The 19374-nt window shown below is 47.8% G+C and overlaps 1 protein-coding gene across 1 annotated transcript; it reads right to left on the reverse strand.

The window, feature by feature from the left end:
* Positions 1-320: 320 nt before the first annotated feature.
* On the reverse strand, positions 321-15995 carry PIRT (phosphoinositide interacting regulator of transient receptor potential channels). Its single transcript, XM_054459521.2, has 2 exons — positions 15853-15995; positions 321-3647 (listed from the first exon to the last, which is right to left on the reverse strand). Exon 2 carries the CDS (start codon positions 3507-3509, stop codon positions 3096-3098), a length of 414 nt encoding a protein of 137 aa, XP_054315496.1. The 5' UTR covers positions 3510-3647; positions 15853-15995; the 3' UTR covers positions 321-3095.
* Positions 15996-19374: the final 3379 nt, after the last annotated feature.

The raw sequence follows: 19374 nt of genomic DNA on the forward strand, positions 1-19374 counted from the left end.
TGCCTGCCTTGCCCCGGAACACTGATTCATTCTGGATGGTTCTTTCTCGATATCTCTTTTTTTGTTCTCAATACTTGGCTTGTGGGGACGGAAGGAGTTGGAAGCTGCTGGTCTCTGCCCCGTCAGCATCTCAGAGTAGGGTCATCAGCTCCTACAAGATGCCTGAGGAACCATGCACAAAATCCATCCTGTCCATTTTCTCCCAGGCAGCAATCTGGGGAGAAGGGTGTGTGGCAATGGAGGGTGGGGTGCATTTTAGAGGAATTAATTGGTGGACATAGTCTTAAAATTCCTGAAGAGAAGAATGAAAACACAGCAGACACTGTTACACAGAATACAATTCAACATTACATTGATTCCTTTAGGCTTCGAGTTAGATCAAATTCTCTCAAACAGAATAGCCATGGGGAGCATGATACAATCTAGTGAGCCTAAAACATGGAAGCTGGTTCTGTCCTTTGACCCACTGACATGAAAAGAGTCACTGCAGGTGATGCTTTGTTGCTGAAATGTGGAGTCTGACCTGGGCTGCATTTCCAGATCAGGTGCATCTGTACCTCAGCCTTCCATGGGGCAACAGGCATTGGCAAAGAATGTCCTGCCTCAGTGTGACCCTGGAACATTTCCAGCCCACACTCATGTGGAGGATCTCAGTGGGGATGACGATGTTTGGGGATATTTCCTCATGCTCTCTCTGCTGAGAAACTAGCTTGAGTGGGCAGGGAATGGAGGCAGGTACTGCTAGAGTCTGCAAAGTAAGTCCAGAACCTGGACTTCTAGAGTTGTAGTTATCCCTAAACTTCCTTCCATTAAGACATCCATGATAGCAGTATCCAAATGGGACCTCCTCATATAGCTGTGCCCAGGCTACAAGCTCCTGGGCAGAGGAAATGAGGCACCTGGAGTGTGGGTTTCCAGTGAGTGATCTGGAGCCCGTCCCATTTGCTCCCATTTAAGAATGCATCGAGGAATGCAAGAGTAATATTATAGGGCCATCAAATCTGCATTCATGTCAGAAGAAGGGAAATGAACTGCAAGGTTTGTCACTGAGGCACTAAGACTACAATTAATGACATAGCACTTGCAACACTCCCAAGATTGGTCCTGACCGCCTGTGTGCAGGGCTAGAGGTGAGCTAGAGACGTGGCCACACTGGCATGGGTCTCCATGAAGGCTATGGCCATCCTGGGTGAGCCTCAATGGCCATGAGTTCCCCAAACTCTGACTCCATGGGTGGGTCAGGTAAGCGGTAGTCCCCATGACACAAGTGCTTGCCTCCATGGATTTTCTCACAGTGAAGAGGGAACAAGGATGGATTCTGGCTCTGCATATGGAACTGCCATGGAGGATGGGGATATCTGGAGGGCCATGCTAACTGGGGAGGGCACAAGGCTGAGGAGTGAAGAGAATTAGCTCAAGACAAGAGTGATTCTGGTGCAGGATGCTCTCCTCTCACACCTCATTACCAAATGCTCTCCAGGGGTCTTTGGCTTGGCCTAGGAGAGCGTGGCTGGCTCCCTCACAGGTACCACTTCTGTTCTTTCATCTACGGGCCTCTTGGTTGCCACAGGGAGTTACAGAAGCACTTACCTCTCAGGGACTCTCTGCTTGCCAGGCTCTCTGGAAACCCACTTCCCATCTCTACCGTATACCCCAGGAGGCCCTCAATGTGCCTCCAGGAGAAGCTGCACTAGGCACTTGGCAAAGAGGTGGGAAGCCGGGCAAGAGAGGGATGAAGTAAAAACATCTGGGAGGTCAGACAAGTGACTGTGCAGTTTCGTAATTCCATCATGCTTCTCCTTCCCCAAGCTGCTCCTGCACACGCATAGCAGCTCCTGCTGCTTCCAATGCCATTCTTTCCCCTCTTTGGTAACTCTTATCTTTCCTTTTGTTTTTGGGTTGGAGGACATGGCCTCCAGGAATTTCTCTGTCCTCTCTCAAGTCTAGGGTAGACACCGCCTGTGTTCCCACACCCACCTGCATTTCGCCAGTTGGCTTGGCTGCCTCTCTCACCTTGGGAAGCAAGAAGGCAGCAGGGACCATGTCTTGCCCCCAACCAGGGCTTATCCAAGAGCGGGACACTCAATAAATGTTGGCTTTTTTGGTGGATGGGGGCAGGGATAACAGAAGTTGGAATTTTCTAATGTGAATTCCATCTCTAGAAACCGACAGATCATTCAGATATGGAACTTGATTCTCTCAATTTTGATGTTGATGGATGTGAAGGGGAAAACAGTCTTACAGGATCCCTCTGTATCTTTCCATTTTGCTGTTCTAGATGCACAGATAGAGGCAGGGGTAGGAAAGAAATTAGGGCAACATGCATTTGTCCTTGGCTAATGACCAAGTTCAGAGAAGAAAGTGGTCAATGAGAAGGAGTTATAAGGTCAAGCGGAAACCGTGACATCCCCTAGCCTACCCCACTGCCTCTGATGTAAATATTATATAATTAGGAAATAAACTTCTTCAGCTGACTAACCCCTAGAGTCATGTCGTCATGTCCAGGGACACGTGCCATCTTGGAGAGTGTTTTTCCCAGGCCTCCCTTCATTGTTCAGTCTTTGGAATGTTTGATACTTGTGATCTTGAAAGTCTGCTAAGGGAGCTGGGGCTGTCAGACCCAATGGGTCAGAGCTCAGCCATCCCTCCCTCCTCTGTAAAGGACCTCCGTGGGTCAGTTTTGGTTCCAGAAGGATGCAAATGAAGAATCCAGCTCTGGCACTCAGATATGTAACCATGAGGTTCTCCCTTGGGCATAGCCCACCCTTGAAGAATTTCCCAGCATGCATTGCACTTGGCAGAGGGCATTGGATGAATGATGCCTGGATACAGGGGCAGGGGGTTAGAGTGACCAAAGGGAAGGCCACAGCCAGGATCCAAGGAAGCATCAGTCAGAATAGAGGTCAAGTGGATATATCTGGCAACATTCCCGGCTGCATGGAGGGTGGAGCCCCAAGCTCTATCTTCCCCAAAGGGTCAGGAAGAACATTTTCCTGGATCAGTTTTATGGCACCCTACAGAGGAGAGAGGGATGTTGGATGTTGGTCATCAGATCTTCTCCCAGTCAAGGTGGCAGGGAGATGTGGAAACCACCATCAGCGAGTCAGGAAGAAAGACTTGAGGCTGCGTAAGAAATTCGACTTCTTTCTGTGCCTCTGTTTCTTTTTGATGATGGGCACCCACACCAGCCCGCACACCAGCATCATGAGTCCCAGGGACAGGAAGCCGGGCCCTACCATTTTGAGGATGGAGAAGCTCTTCTTACTCAGCTTCAAGATGTAAGCCAAGCAGGTGATGACCACGCTGAAAAGCAGGATGGCACCGCCCACTGACATGATAACGATGGGCTTGCGGTAGATTTCCCAGTTACTCCTGGGGGTGGTGGTCCAGACAGACTCGCTCCTGGAGCTGATGCACAGGGAGCTGGCGGTCTGGCTGGGCAGCAGGTCGTTGGCTTCTGGAGACTTCTCATCGACCTCTAGAACCTTGGGGAGAGTCTCCATCGTCATGGTTGCTCAGGACTGGGCGCCTAGGACAGGCAATAGTTGGAAACAAGAGTGGAGCCAAAGGAATCCTCACACACCCTTCCTGTACTCAGCATCCATCTCTAGCCCCACTCTCAGTGGAGGGTGAACAAGGTCTTTGTGCTGAAGCCAAAAAAGAAAACGAAATGAAATTCACATAAATAAGAAACCACCCAAGCTGGTATAATGTTTTTTTTTCTTGCAAGAGATAAATATTATATCATTTTATTCAATGGCTTTTAATATTTAAAACAACAGTGATGCCATTTTAGAAACAAACAAAAGTTATAGTTTTTTGTTTGTTTGTTTTTTAGATGGAGTCTCCCTCTGTCACCCAGGCTGGAATGCAGTGGCCGTGACTTCAGCTCACTGCAACCTCCACCTCCCGGGTTCAGGTGATTCTCCTGCCTCAGCCTCCTGAGTAGCTGTGATTCCAGGCACCCGCCACGAAGCCTGGCTAATTTGTGTATTCTTAGTAGAGACGGGTTTTCACCATGTTGGCCAGGCTGGTCTCGAACTCCTGACCTCAAGTTATCCACCTGCCTCGGCCTCCCAAAGTGCTAGGATTACAGGCGTGAGCCACTGCACCTGGCCAGCTATAGTTTGTTGAATGGCATTTTATTTTCAGACCCAACCACTTTCTAGTTGTCTGATCTTGATGGAATTACTCAACCTCTCTTTGTCTAAGTTTTCTATCTATAAGATAAGAATAATGTTACTTCTTTCATAGAATTTTCAAAATGGTGTGAGTTAAGGGATGTAATGCATTGAAATAATGCCTAGCATATGGCGAGTACTCCATAAATGATATCGTTTGTCTATTAGAAGAGTGATGCTTTATAGATAAATTCTGCGTGTGTGTCCTGTGCCAGACACTGCATCAAACACTTCCTTTATTAAATTGAAATCTCACAATAAACCTGTGAATTAGGCATTATTCCTGTTTTACTGATGAGATAGTGAAGCTTCAGAGAGGTGAAGCAACTTCCTGAAGATCACACGATAAGGAACAGCCTGACCTCAGATTTGAACCCTGTCACTCCTACCAGGCTATGCACAGTCTGGAGAACACCATTTCGTGCAGCCTTTCACGTGCTCTGTCAGCAGAGGACAGTGATGTCTCAGGTTCACAGTGCAAACTTCCTTTTTTTTTTTTTTTTTGAGATGGAGTTTCACTCTTGTTGCCCAGGCTGGAGTGCAATGGCGTAATCTCAGCTAACTGCACCCTCCACCTCCCAGGTTCAAATGATCCTCCTGCCTCAGCCTCCTGAGTAGTAGGGATTACAGGCATGCACCACCACACCCAGCTAATTTTGTATTTTTAGTAGAGACAGGGTTTCTCCATATTGGTCAGGTTGGTCTCGAACTCCCGACCTCAGGTGATCTACCCGCCTTGGCCTCCCAAAGTGCTGGGATTACAAGCATGAGCCACTGTGCCTGGCCTCCACAGTGTAACCTTCTAAGATCTAAATGCCACCCTTCCCCACCCTCTATGTTAATTACATCAAGGCCAATTTCCAGCTTCCCATTCTTAGGCCTGGAAAGGTATGGAGTCTCACTCCATTGCCCACCCCAGGGTCTCATCGAGAGCCAATCTGCATAGCTCTTAGCCACCGGGGCTCCCTCATCGCTGACCCTGACTCAGGGGAGGTAGATGGTCCCCCGTTTGGAGCAATTTTAGGGCTGGGCTGTAGAGAAGCACTGCTTGCCCGCCAAATACTTCACCAGACCAGTGCTTTCTCAAATTCTTTTAATGTCCAATTAAAGCATTTCTTTTTTTTCTTTTCTTTTCTTTCTTTCTTTTTTTTCTTTTTGAAGTGGAGTTTTGCTCTTGTTGCCCAGGCTGGAGTGCAATGGTGCGATCGCGGCTCACTGCAACCTCCGCCTCCCGGGTTCAAGCAATTCTCCTGCCTCAGCCTCCTGAGTAGCTGGAATTACAGGTGCCCACCACCATGCCCAGCTAATTTTTGTATTTTTAGTAGAGACAGGGTTTCACCATGTTGGTCAGGCTGGTCTTGAACTCCTGACCTTAGGAGATCCACCCTCCTTAGCCTCCCAAAGTGCTGGGATTACAGGTGTGAGCCACCACACCCAGCCTAGATTAATGCCTTTCATTTCATAATCAGAAATGTGGGTTCAAGGCAAAGGTCTATATATTTATAACAAGATAATACGATGTAAATGGCTGATATTAGATACTTTCCTGAGGATAGGTTCTGTTTGAGAGAGCCCAGGTTCCCTGCCTGGAGGTTTCACAAAGTTACTGCCCTGATTCATCTTTCAGATGTCTCCAAGTTGTCTGTACGGTGCTCTGTACTCCAGAGATTTTATACATCTTTAATTGAATGAGTAAGTAAATGAACAACTCTCTCTCCCTTCTTTCCCTTCCTCTTCCTTCCACTGGTTGCTAGGGACAAACACAGGACCTGCTCCACTTATATAGAAACCACTTACACACTTATTTATCTTCTAGCAGGAGCCTGGTGCCTCCCCTGCAGTAAGCTCAGGCGGTTGCTGCTCTCTGGGACAGAGCACATGGGCTCTCTCCTCCTGTACCCCGAGTCCTCAAGCTCTCTGGCTGTTCTCCGAGGGTCTCCTGCCTGCTTGGGATGACTTTCCTTAAGCAGCTCTCCGAGGCTTCTGCTCTTTCTGCCTCTTCAGATGAAGAGGGAGACCTTGGCCTTTGGACCTTGGCTTCTGCCCTCTTTCCTGGCCAAGAATCCTGCGTTTCCTCCTCTGGCTTCTTCTGTTTCCTGTTGGGCTACTCACGCCCCACTCACGTCAGCATTTACAAATATCTCTATTTGTGAGTGGGATGCGAGAGATTTCTTTCCATACCAAAAAATTGTATTGGGGAAGGTGGGCTATTCATCCCGGTCACAATGAAACCACCCTCCCCAGCTCAAATAGGGTGCCTGCTAGGGAGGCTAGAATTAGACTCAGTTATGGGGTGGGGGGTGCACTTTGGGAAACCGTGTTACTTGGGATAAAGGAGGTGGTGTCCAGAGCTGGTGGCTCCCAAGCCCTGATACATGTTACATTTATCTGCAACCTGCCCCTTCCTCTTGACCAAGGCACTTCTACACAGAGAGGAGTCCTTTACTGAATGCGTTCTCCTTCAATCCTTCTGACGACGTCAATTTCAGCTGAGTCCCTCCAACCTGTTCATTCCATCCCTCACTGCTCAGGCCTGAACTTTTCTGAACCAGTGTCTTCCCAGACCCCAAGAATAATGATTCCATTCTCTAGAACAAGCAGTTACAGATCCCTCCCCTTTAACAGGGGGAAATAGGAGTTGTAACCAAGGCCCTCAGAATTTGGCCTTGGTAATGTTACAGTTTGGATCTGTGCTTCCTAAGACTCTGAAAATATTACAAGATGCTTTTGTAACTGTAGGCACCCAGTGTGTGCTTACCTTTGGAGACTGTGGTATATTTGCATAAGCAAAGTAGCCATTTAAAAAGTGATTTTTTCCCCCTGTGGGCTGGGGAGTAGGGATGGGTTCATAAAGCTGTTAGGAGACCTTGTGCTGGTTACTGCAATCTGGTCTCATATGAGGATGTTTGATCATCTTCAGCAGAATTTCTTTTTCTCAGTAGTCATTTCCATCCCTTTTCAGTGAAGACATGGGGCGATATGATGGCTGTTTCCCGAGGTTGGAAAGGTTGTGATGAAGGAATTAAAATGCAGTGATTGTCAGTGGTGCCAGAGAAGATAGCTGGGGCCGGGCAGGGAAGGGCTTGCTCCTGGGAGCTGCCATCTGGGAGTGAGGGGGCTCAGGAACAGGAAGTGTTGAACTGGAGGCTGGGGCCACTGCAGGGACATTGGACTGTAGATTCTGAGAGAGGAAAATGGGCCTTGCTGGAAGTAACTAGGACCTTCTTTCTGGCTCTGCAACGTGGTCGCTAGTTCAGTGTCATTTTCTAGGGGCAGAGACTGAGGCCCAGTGGGGTTTAGGAGCTTGGCAAACTATACCAACCCCTGCATCAGGCCAAGGTCTTCGGCCTCAAAGCTCCTTGCACTGCACAGCAGCTAGTCTGGATGGGTTCCAAAGGTTCCTCAACTACAAGAATCTTGAGATTTTCACTTTGGGGCTTCATCCTGTAGTAAAATAATCTCTCAATGAATACAGAATGACTTAGATTCATAATCCCCTAACATTGACCCACTGCGCGATGTGAGAAAGAAGAATCCTGTTGTAAGTTTTTCATAATGTTACATTTGTTCAGTTTGAAGGACTATTTTTTATTCTGAGATCAGAATGTAATGGAGTGGAGTCCTTCCTTGGCATTAGAATAGTCTTCATTTTATGAAACGATTATGATGGAAGAGGATCATTGGTTTTGTTAGTAACTTCTCAGAAAAAAATTGGCCACTATGTAGATGTCTATCTATCTATCTACCTATCTATCTATCTATCTGCGATGGTCCATGAAATCCCAAAGAACAGTAACCATTAATTTGTTGGGAGGGAGGATGTGTCTTTGGGAGAGTGAATAGGCAAGGAGGCATTTCTAGGCAATGACTGAATGAGAAGCAGTTCTCTTCCCCTGAGCAGAGGGAATGCCTACTGTCCTCTCCCTCCCACCCTACTCTCTGTAACTGTGACCAGGCAAAAGGCAAGGAGCATCTATAAACAGAAGCAGGCAGGCAGGGCGGGGCTGTGAGTGGAACTCTGTACTGGGAACTACTTATTCACAGTTCCAGCAAGTCACTAAACTTACTTGCAGAAGCTGCTTGTGATGGAAAGATCCAGGTCTTTGGCATCAGAGCGACCACGATTTGAACGCAGTTTGCCACTTACATCTGTGGGACCTTGGTCAGGTTACTTCAGCCCCTGAGCCTTACGAGCCCCATTTAAAACAGGGATAATGGAGTGTCTACCTCATAGGGTTGCGGTAACAGTCAAATTTCAAATAACACTGCCATATTGTCTGACACATTCTACGTGTTCAGGAAATGGCCTTGGTTGCCATGCAATTATTTTCTTTCTGGGTCTCTGTTTTTCCATTTATAAAATGAAGGAGTTTTCTTAGCTATTTCAGATAAGTCTATAGGTAATGAATCAGCTTGAAATTTGAAAATTGAGGTTTTTAGAAAATCACCAATTCATGGGCTGTAGGAGTTTTATAACATTTTATTAAAGCCCAATAAGATTCTACTTTTTTTTTTTGTATACCAGGGCTTTTTAATAATGGCACTGTTGGCATTTTGGATTGGAAAATTGATTGCTGTGGCAGACTATAGGATTGTAGGATGTTTGTATTGTAGGATGGTTAGCAACATTCCTGGCCTCTACCCGCTAGATGCCAATAGTACCTCTTCCTCCCTGTTGTTATCATCACAATCAAATATATCTCCAGACATTGCAAAGGTCCCCTGGGGTGGGCAAGATCAATGTGGTGGATCAAAGGCTGCTCTGGCCAGCCTTTCCTCCTGCCTAGCTTGAAAACTCAGGATAGAGGCTGGGCTTCCTCATCTTCTACCCCCATGGCACCTGGCTCACAGCCTGGCACTTGGGCAGCTGCTCAGAGGACTTGGCCCAGATGCTGCAGCTCTGTGGGGGACCAGGTAACACTCAGGGAGCTGGTCCAGTGAGAACCACCCTTTTCCGCTTCAATTAAGTTACTAGTAGTTTGGTTTGTGTGATTCAGGAGATCCTTCACTCACTGTAGGGAGTTGAATTGTGGCCCCCAAAAAGATATGTCTACCCAGAACCTCAGAATGTGACCTTATTTGGAATAAGGGTCATTGCAGATACAATTAAGATAAGGATCTTGAGATTAAAACATCCTGAGTTAGAGTGGGTTCTAAATCCAATGATTGGCATCCTCCTTCTAAGAGAAGGGAGAGGGGAATTTGACGCACAGAGGGGAAGGCTATGTGTAGAGGAGAGATGGAAGGAATGTTTATACAAACCAAGGCACACCAAGGGTTTCTCGAGGCTGGGAGAGAGGCATGGAGTGGACTCTCCCTCTGAGCCTCTGGAAAGACCCAACCCCACCAACATCTTAATTTTAGACTTCTGGCCTCTAAGAATGTGAGATATTCAATTTCTGTTGTTTCAAGTCACCAAGTCTGTGGCAATTTGTCATGCCAGCCCTAAAAAATAAGTATACTCAGTTTCCTTTAAGGTCCTGATGCCCCAGACTGGGCAAGGACTGAGGCCCCAGAGAGGATGGGCCTATGGAGGAACGGGAGAAGGCTGGAGTTGCAGGGCCTCCTGGACTCACCTCAGATTTGAATGTCAGTTCCCCTGCAGGGCGGCAACTGGAGAAGGGCGGATGGGTCCTTCTTACCTGGAGGCCAGTTTGGAGCTTCAGAAGGCTGAGTTAGTGGGTGGGGACTTAATTATAGTACACAACCAGGCTGAGCAGCCTGCAGGCTGGCACCAAGAAACAGTGCCGGTCTGGGACTATACAGCAACGAGAAGCCAGATCGAAAAAGAATGCATGCGATGTGATCTCATTTCTCTAAAATTCAAATACATGTAAAACAGTCTATGCTATGAAAAGTTAGGATAGTGGCTGCCTTTGGTGGGGGTAGTGACTGGAATGGGGACTTCTGAGGTGCTGGCAACGTTCTGATTCTTTTTTTTTTTTTTTTTTTTGAGTCGGAGTTTCGCTCTTGTTGCCCAGGCTGGAGTGCAATGGCACAATCTCTGCTCCTCGGCTCACTGCAACCTCCGCCTCCTGGGTTCAAGTGATTCTCCTGCCTCAGCCTCCCGAGTAGCTGGGATTATAGGCATGTGCCACCATACCCAGCTAATCTTGTATTTTTTAGTAGAGATGGGGTTTCTTTATGTTGGTTAGGCTGGTCTCGAACTCCCAACCTCACGTGATCTGCCCACCTCAGCCTCCCAAAGTGCTGGGATTACAGGCGTGAGCCACTGTGCCTGGCTATGTTCTGATTCCTGACCTGGCAGCTGGCTACAAGGGTGTGTACTAGTGGCACAGTACACTTAATGTGTGACCGTTTTTGTGTGTGTACAATCTATGTCAATAAAATGCTTAAACAAAGAGAATTAAAAGATATAACTAAATGCAATATGTTCCTTTCTGTGGATTCTGATTAGAACAAGCCAATTGTACAAGGCATTGGTGATAATTAGGGAAGTTTGAACATGGACTTGGATACGTCTCAGCCTCCGTGTGAACCATGATTCCTTTCCCTTTTCCATAAGCAGATTTATCCCTAGAGCTCTGTGACCTTCCATCCCCCAAACAGCACTGGTTTTTCCTAGGTAGTTGCTGACCTTTAAGATCAAATCAACCGCATAGACCCTTAGTGCTAAGAGGATGAGAGGGGGTCTGGGAATCCACCTGACATGCCCAGAACCCTGGAGTGATGATCCCTGACTGTACAACTCGGGGCCCATTTCCTGGTTTAAAGAAAGAACTTATTCACCTCTTACATGGATATGTGGTAGGGACAGGGATGCCAGGCAAGAAAAGGGAAGGGAAGAGGGTAGAAAAAACACAGAGGACAATTGATTTTCAACAAATGCATCAAAGCAATTCAACGTGGAAAGGAAAGTCATTTCAACAAATGGTGCTGGAACAACTGGATATTCACATGGAAAAAAGTATGAAACTTGATCCCACTTCACGTCATCAACAAAAACTAGAGCTGGATCCTGGGTCTAACCTAAATGTAAAAGGTAAAACTATAAAGATTTTTGGGGAAACCACAGGAGAAAAATCTTTGTGACCTGGGGACAGGCATAGATTTCATAGACAAGATAGAGACAGAAAAAAAAATCAATAAAACAGATATCATCAAAATTTAAAATGCCTGCTCATTAGATGACACCATGAAGGAAATGAATAGGCAAACTCTGAACTGTGACAAAATATTTACAAAATATGTATCTGGACTGAACACAGTGGTTCATACCTGTAATCTAATCCTAGCACTTTGAAAGGCCGAGGCAGCAGATCACTTGAGGTCAGGAGTTCGAGACCAGCCTGGCCAACATGGTGAAACTCTGTCTCTGCTAAAAATAGAAAAAATTAGCTGGACGTGGTGGTGTACACCTATAATCCCAGCTACTCGGGAGGCTGAGGCACGAGAATCACTTGAAACTGGCAGATGGAAGTTGCAGTGAGCCAAGATCACGCCACTGCACTCCAGCCTGGGCAATGGGGCGAGACTCCATCTCAAAAAAAAAAAAAAAGTATCTGTCAGTGCTACATATGATTAATAGACAAAGAGCCCAGTTAAAATTGGCCAAATGTTTAAATAGACTCATTACAAGATAACAAGTGAACAAGGAACCCAGGAAAAAGTGCTTGACATTGATGTTTAACAGGAAAATACAAATTAAAGCCACAACGAGACATCACCACACATGCACTACAATGGATAAAATGTGAAAATCTCACAATACCGCAGGTTGGTGTGAACGTGGAACAACCCGAGCTGGTGGGAATGTGAAATTGGTTGTTTTTTACAAAGTTAAATATACACCTACCCTTTGACCCAGCAGTTCCACTTCCAAATGTTTATTTGTCCCAGAGAAATGAAAAGGCACGTCTGCAAAAAGACTTGTTTAAGAATAGTCATAAAAGCTTTATTCATAATAGCAAAAAAAAAGAAAAAGAAAAAGAAAAAGAAAACAACCCAAATGTCCCTCAACAGAAGAAAGGATAAATGGTTGTATAATCACACAATGGAATGTTACTAAGCAGTAGAAAGGAGCTAACTTCTGAAGCGCACAACAGCATGGATGAGCAGACGTGCTGGGTGGAAGAGATCGGATATAAAAGAGTTCCTATATGGCATGTTTCCATCTACCTGGCATTCTGAAGCCAGCTAAGAACTAATTAAGGTGGCAAAGCCCAGAAAATGGTTGTGGGGCTTAAGGAGGAACCAACTGGAAGATACACGAGGAAATTTCCCAGGGTTGATGGACATGTTCAATGCGGTGACATTGGTTGGGGTTGCATGAGGGACCCATTCGTCAATATGGTGCTGTTAGATCTGTGCATTTCTTTTTCTTTTTTTTTTCTGAGACAGAGTTTTGCTCTGTTGCCCAGGCTGGAGAGCAATGGCGAGATCTCGGCTCACTGCAACCTCTGCCTCCCGGGTTCACGCCATTCTCCTGCCTCAGCCTCCCAAGTAGCTGGGACTACAGGCGCCCGCCACCGTGCCTGGCTAATTTTTTCTATTTTTAGTAGAGACGGGGTTTCACCGTGTTAGCCAGGATTGTCTCAATCTCCTGACCTCATGATCCGCCCGCCTTGGCCTCCCAAAGTGCTGGGATTACAGACGTGAGCCACCGCGCCCAGCCTTTTTTTTTTTTTTTTTTTTTTAACTACAGAAGGTTAGAACTTGACTAGTACTGCTTTACCAAGTCACTGGTCCTGTTCCTTCCCATTCAGTGGTTGTAAAAATTTCCCTTTGATATTACAGCCAGGTGTCAGGACGGAAGCAGCTCACAAGGCGGCATGGAGGCAGCTGAGAAGGGGCAAAGGCAGGACACACTGACCAACTCCTCCCTGCCTCCCTTCTTTGGCCTAAGTGACCGCTCACCTCGCCAAGGCAGGCTTCCTTCTGCTGGCCGAAGTTCCTACAAAAATCTCCAATGTACCTCAGCTGCTTCTCCAAGGCCAAAGAAGCCATGTGGCTGGGGAGGGCAGGTGCTTTTTATACAATAATAATAACTACCATTTATCAAATGCTTAGTGTGTGGTGGGAGCCATGCTAAATGCTTTGTCTACATTGCCTCATTTCATCCTCCCACCCAGTCACTCCTCTGGGGAAGCTATATTCTTGCCCCACTTTGCAGGTGAGGAAACTGAGGATCAGAGAGGTATAAGTGATTTGCCCAAGATGACTCACAGGTGAGGAGAGCATCTGGATTGGAATGTGAGTTTTGCAGCCTGCCTGGCTCCAGACTCTGTGTTCAAGTCTATTCCGCCCCTCTTTGGGGGCGGTTTTAACGTTTATTTTCAAATTATGGGAAAAGCAAGTGGGGAGGACGCCCGAGGTGGGACATAGTGAACAGAACTGCAGCCTTGGCTGAGGAGATAGGCCTAGGACTGTTGGTTAGAGCTGCCAAGGATGCCGGGGTCCCCGAGCTGGGGCCAGCAAGCAGCAAGAGGCCAGCAAGGGGCCTGTGGCACAGTGGCCTCAAAGTCACCACTGTCACCATACCATAAATCCAGCATAAAATGCCTGGCATGTGCCACTTTCTTCGCCTGGGGAGTCTCTTTTAATCCTCCGCTCTAGGAGGGTAATACTATTATCATTCCCATTTTGCAGCTAGGAACACAGGCTCAGAGCTGCCAGCCTCCAAATCCTGCTTTTTTTTTTTTTGAGATGGAGTTTCGCTCTTTTGCCCAGTTTAGAGTGAAGTGGTGTGATCTTAACTCACTGCAACCTCTACCTCCCAGGTTCAAGCTATTCTCCTGCCTCAGCCTCCTGAGTAGCTGGGATTACAGGTGCCTGCCACCACGCCTGGCTAATTTTTGAATTTTTAGTAGAGACAGGGTTTTGCCATGTTGGCCAGGCTGGCCTCGAACTCCTGACCTCAGGTGATCCACCTCCCTCAGCTTCCCAAAGTGCTAGGATTACAGGCGCGAGCTACTGCGCCCAGCCAATCCTGCTCTTTTATTTATGCTTTCTCAAGGAGAGAGCCCTGCCTTTTTTTTCTTCTTGTTTTCTTCACCGCCTTTCTTCCTTGCGTTCCACCACTCCGTACCTGTACATCTCCACCTCTGAACTCACTCCCCAGCCTTTCCGTGGTGCTGTCCTCCTTTGAACGTGCTGAAATACGGTTGGTATTAATAGGGTTGTCAGATTTAGAGAATAAAACTACAAGGTGTCCAGTTACATTTCAGCCTCAGATCAACAACGGATAGTTTTTTTCATGTAAGAATGTTCCAGTATTGCATGGGACAAATGCATGCAAAAAAATTTATTTGTTGTTTGACAAATTCAAATTGAATTGGGCATCTGGCAATACATCTGGCACCCCTAACATTGTAAGAGATCCTGCTGTGCTGCTGTGCTTGGGCCTGGAGTTATCTGGCCCTTCCTGAGCTTCTGCCCCTCAGGCCCCTCCATCTAGAGAGCTCCGATAGCACCTGGGCTATTCTGGAAGTTGCAAGAGCTGAAAGCAGAGGAGAGAGGCACATATTACCTCACTGCTGGGAGGCTGGGCCCAGCGAGGAGAGTCTCGGGGAGAAGTGGGGAAGGCAGGATGGAAGTGGTGGGAATAACACCATGTACTATTCCTGTGGAAGACCCAGAGTGGTAAGAAGTGGAGGGTCCTTCTGTTTCCCTCACGGAGTCCCCGTTAATGCCCCACCCAGCTCCAGCTTGCCAATGGTCGTCCCCAGGTCCCTTATCTTCTCTGGTGGTGTTGTCTTCCCCTCACCAGGACATTCAGTTGGTGACTGTCCACCCCTCTGATAAGGTGAGTGGGGGCCAAGTGTCTGGGCTAATAGAAGCTAGAGGGTTTCTGAGTAATGGCCACCCATCTGTCACCTGCTCATAGCGCTTCTAGGAAGGGAAGTTTCCCAAAGGTCACAGTCAACCTAGAGGGTGCCACTCACCTCCCTCGTCAGGCCACCCAGCTGGTGCCCAGACCCTGGCCAGTGACCGGGTAGAAAAATAGCTCGGGCGATCGTGTGTGTGATCACGTCTGGCTTTACCCAGATGCAGGGTCCTCACGGCACACAGTTGCCTGACTGAGTCAAGTCTTTGTCTGTGTTTGCATGTGCCTGCCTTGTTCCCCCTGTCTGAGATAAAACCCCGAGGCAGCCAGCGCACTCCACCTTGTTTTTCTGGCAGCTGCCCCAGACACCTGCCACAGCTGCAGGAGGAAGACATTGGCAGCCGCTGAGGTCTGATACGGGGTGCTCAGGAGGACGGCTGGGGTCCGAGATTCCACCCACGTACTCTGGGGTCTGGGGGTGGCCTTGCACTTACTGTCTGGCTTTTTTGCTTCTTCTTCCACCTAGATTTGGGAGGATGGTCCCTGCCCAGCCCTTCCCACAATGGCTGCTAAGAGTGAAGGCTGGATGCTATACACGCAGGACTGAAGCAGCCCTCTGCCTACAAATTCCCTTCTTCCAGGTACACAGCAAGGGGCGGCCCCCCTTCCTCTGGCCACCACTGTCTGCCAAGACCCTCAGCAGGCAGTGCCTCCAGGCTGACTTCATCCCCTCCCAGGGCATAGCCCCCTCTTCTCCGCTTGTTGTTCGTGCTTGCCTTCCAACCCCAGTTTAAAGACAACATGCTCCAAAGCAAAGTTAAAACCAGCTCCTTCCTCCAGCGAGATGGAAGGAAGGGCAGAGGGAAACATTCCCTCCTTACTTACTGTCCTCGATGTCCCAGAGGAGGATGGGGGACCTGGGAATCACTCGGTGCTCATGCAAGGAGGAAGCTGGCAATGAGTTTCTGCTCAAGTCCATGCCAGCCGGAGAAAGCCACCCTGACCATGTCCAGAAGTCAGTGTGTTGTGAATCCCAGCAACTGAGCAGGCTCCAGCAGGGATGGATGAGCTCACCAGGCGATGGCCTAATGGGTTAACTCTTTGCGAGCTGCTGGCACGGGTCCTTGGAATGTGGCTTTCTCAGCTCTGCTCAGCCACGATTAGATGAATCTTGTGAAAAATTCATGATGCTTCTCTGCAGTCTGTCTTCAAGTTTTATGGAGGCATGCGTTCCGTTGGTGCCTGGGCAGGGCAGCTTCTCCCGACCCAGGCTCAGAAATCAGAGGACCTGGAGTTTCTGGGTTGGTGGAGGTGTGTGGTGGCCATGGTGGTGGGGGTGGGTTGCCAAAGAGTGGATCAGACCCTCTGGCTGGCTCAGGCTACACTGGCTCTGTTCAGTGCAGGCCTTAATAATTCGATCTGGGAACTCTCTGCGTTCTGGATGTTGGAGGGGACATATGCAGACTTAGAAAACATCCTTGCTTGCAAGATGGCAGGGACACTTCTTGGAACTTTCCAGTGCATGGGTGGGCACCCTATGTTACAAAATGCCAGGAGCCCACAACAGGACTTACCCTCATCCCAGGCCCGACATCTCAAACAGGCAAAAAAGCTTGTTCCCCATCACTCCTCCAATCATTCCTCATGATGCCCTGTTGTTTTTTATGGGATGCCTGCTGCCACAGTGATGAGACGAGAATGATGAAAATCTGCAAGGAGGGTGAAAAGGTTTTCTCCTCTATAAACCTTTACCAGACTGTGCTTGGGGAAGCTGGGTGTGAGCTGTTAAGTGGCCAGTTCTCAAGATGCTGATGGATACACTGAGGTCAGCAAAATTGCCTACGATTCTGGAAGGCACGCTGGCTCCTGCCCTGGCCCACACTAACCTGAGAATGTGGGCAGCTGTTTCTCCTCAGGATAACTGGTGGGTGGGCATCCTTGCTACTGGGAACAGTACACTGAGGGGATTCCTCTGTGATCTGCCGGGAGGGCTTTCCTAGGAGTCATCCAAGGAAGCTGCTGTCAAGGCAGGTATGAGACTTTCCCACATTTGGCAGCTTGAGTTCCTCACCTGTGCAATGAGCAGGAGATTCTGAGCCTAGAAGGCTCTGCAGAGGTTGCTGTGTGATCCATGCCTAGAGAAGCAGAGAGCTAGGAGGATGAGCCTGTCCCCTGAGCGGCTGTGAGGGATCACGCTGAGTACGCCCTCTGTCCTCTGCGAAGATGAGCGTCTCTGCTCAGGGCAATGGGCAGGGAGAGGCCTGCCTTGAGTGTCCAGGGGAACTTGACTTTGAAGGTTTTTGAGGATGTGAGTTGCTTTGCCTTAGGTGCCTCTGACTTTATACTCAAATTAGTTTGTAAAACCAAGTGGCTTGGCTTGCAAAGGAACCCTAGAGTGAATTATTTTGCAATGCAAATAATCAAATGATTTATTTATTTATTTTTACAAAGTTCAGGCTATTCCCCCACCCTCTGCAGGGCATGGCAGTGTGGCAGAGTAATACCATCCTAAGTTAAACCCTTATTTATCACTCCCTCCATGTCAGGCACTCTTCTAAGCACTTTATATATACAACAATTCACTTATTCCCCATACAACTCTATGAGGTAGCCATGTGAGGTATATTGCTATCTCTGTATTTGGCCTTGGATGAATTACTTCTCTGGGCCTTAATTTCCTCATGTATTCATTGAGTGGGATCATTGCTACATCACAGAGTTTTTATGAAGAGTAAATGAGAAAATGCTCATAGCAAGTGCTTAAAGAATATATACATAATATATATGCATATAATACACATGTGTATAAGTACATATTTAAATATAAATGTAAATTGGAGGGGCAGCAAGCATCAGAGGAGAACATGTCCAGGGTAGAAGCTGTTCTGTCTGCACATCCTCTTCCTAGCAGGACAGATGAGGAGGCGTGAGGAGCCATCATGGTCCCTGGGCAGCTGACTCCGGTGTCCCAGGATGAAGAGGCCGCTACTGCAGCTGTGGTGTGGAAGGGGATGGGAGCAGGGATGGTCACTGCCTGGGGATGGCTCTTAGCTTCTTATCCACAGTGCCCTAACTCCCCACCCTGTAGCTGCTCCTGCTCAGCGCTGTGCCCCCTCACCTGGCCAGTCCAGTGTTGCACAAGACAGTGGTAAGGTAGGGTGACCAGCCATCCAGGCTCACTGGGTACTGATGGATTTCCTGAAATGTGGGACTTTCAGTGCTAAAACCATGAAAGTTCCAAGCAAACCAGATGAATTGGTTTCCTTAGTAAACACTTTTGGGCAGTGGCATGTCATTTGGAACATCCATCCCGGTGCACGTGGGCTGTCTCCTTCTGGAATGTTCTTTCTGTCAATCTTTATGTACGTATGTATGTATGTATTTATTTTTGAGACAAGGTCTCACTCCTGTTTCCCAGGCTGGAGTGCATGGGCGTGATCTCGGCTCACTGCAGTCTTGACTCCTAGGCGCAAGTGATTCTCCCTCCTCAGCCTCCCAGTAGCTGAGATTATAGATGTGCACCACCATGCCTGGCTAATTTTTTTGTTTGTATTTTTTTTTGTAGAGATGGGGTTTCACCATGTTGTCCAGGCTGGTCTTGAACTCCTGAGCTCAAGCAATCTGCCCGCCTCAGCCTCCCAAAGTGCTGGAATTACAGGCGTGAGCCACCACGCCTAGCCCATCTTCATTTAGCTGACCCAGTCAGTCTGGCCTTGGCCCTGCACAGCCTCTGGGCCTTCGCTCTTCTGCTCTATTATACTTCTTGATGACTGTCTGTCTGTCCCCCACTCGCTTCCCCTAAACTCCTTGGAATAGTTTTTTTTTTTTTAAATAAAAAGTGTTTATTATGAAAAATTTTAAACACACACACACGTGCACACGTTACCTAATGAACTTCCACAATCCACCTTCAACAATTATCAATGTTCATTCTTTTTCACATGTCTCCCTTGTATATGTATAGTTGACCCTTGAGAACAACACAAGTTTGAACTTCGAGGGTCCACTTATATGTTGGCAATTTTTCTTCTTTGAGATAGGGTCTGGCTGTCTTCCAGGCTGGAGTGCAGTGGTGCTATCCCAGCTCACTGCAGCCTCGAGTTCCTGGGCTCAAGCGATCCTCCCACCTTAGCCTCCTGAGTAACTAGGAACACAGGCACATGCCACCATGTCTGGCTAACTTTTAATTTTTATGTAGAGATAGTGTCTTGCTATGTTGCCCAGGCTGGTCTTGAACTTCCATCTTCAAGTGATCCTCCTGCCTGGGCCTCCCACAGTGCTGAGATTACAAGGAATGAGCCACCATGCCTGGCCTGGATATTTCTTCCATAAATATATTGACTTTTTTGAGACTTGTGACAACTTGAAGAAACCTACATACAAACTCTTTAGCCTAGAAATATTGAA

Source organism: Pongo pygmaeus, chromosome 19, assembly GCF_028885625.2.
Source record: "Pongo pygmaeus isolate AG05252 chromosome 19, NHGRI_mPonPyg2-v2.0_pri, whole genome shotgun sequence".
NCBI lineage: Eukaryota > Metazoa > Chordata > Mammalia > Primates > Hominidae > Pongo > Pongo pygmaeus.

Excerpts from the sequence above, each read along its gene's own strand:
- PIRT (XM_054459521.2), bottom strand. The coding sequence starts at position 3,509 with ATGACGATGGAGACTCTCCCCAAGGTTCTAGAGGTCGATGAGAAGTCT.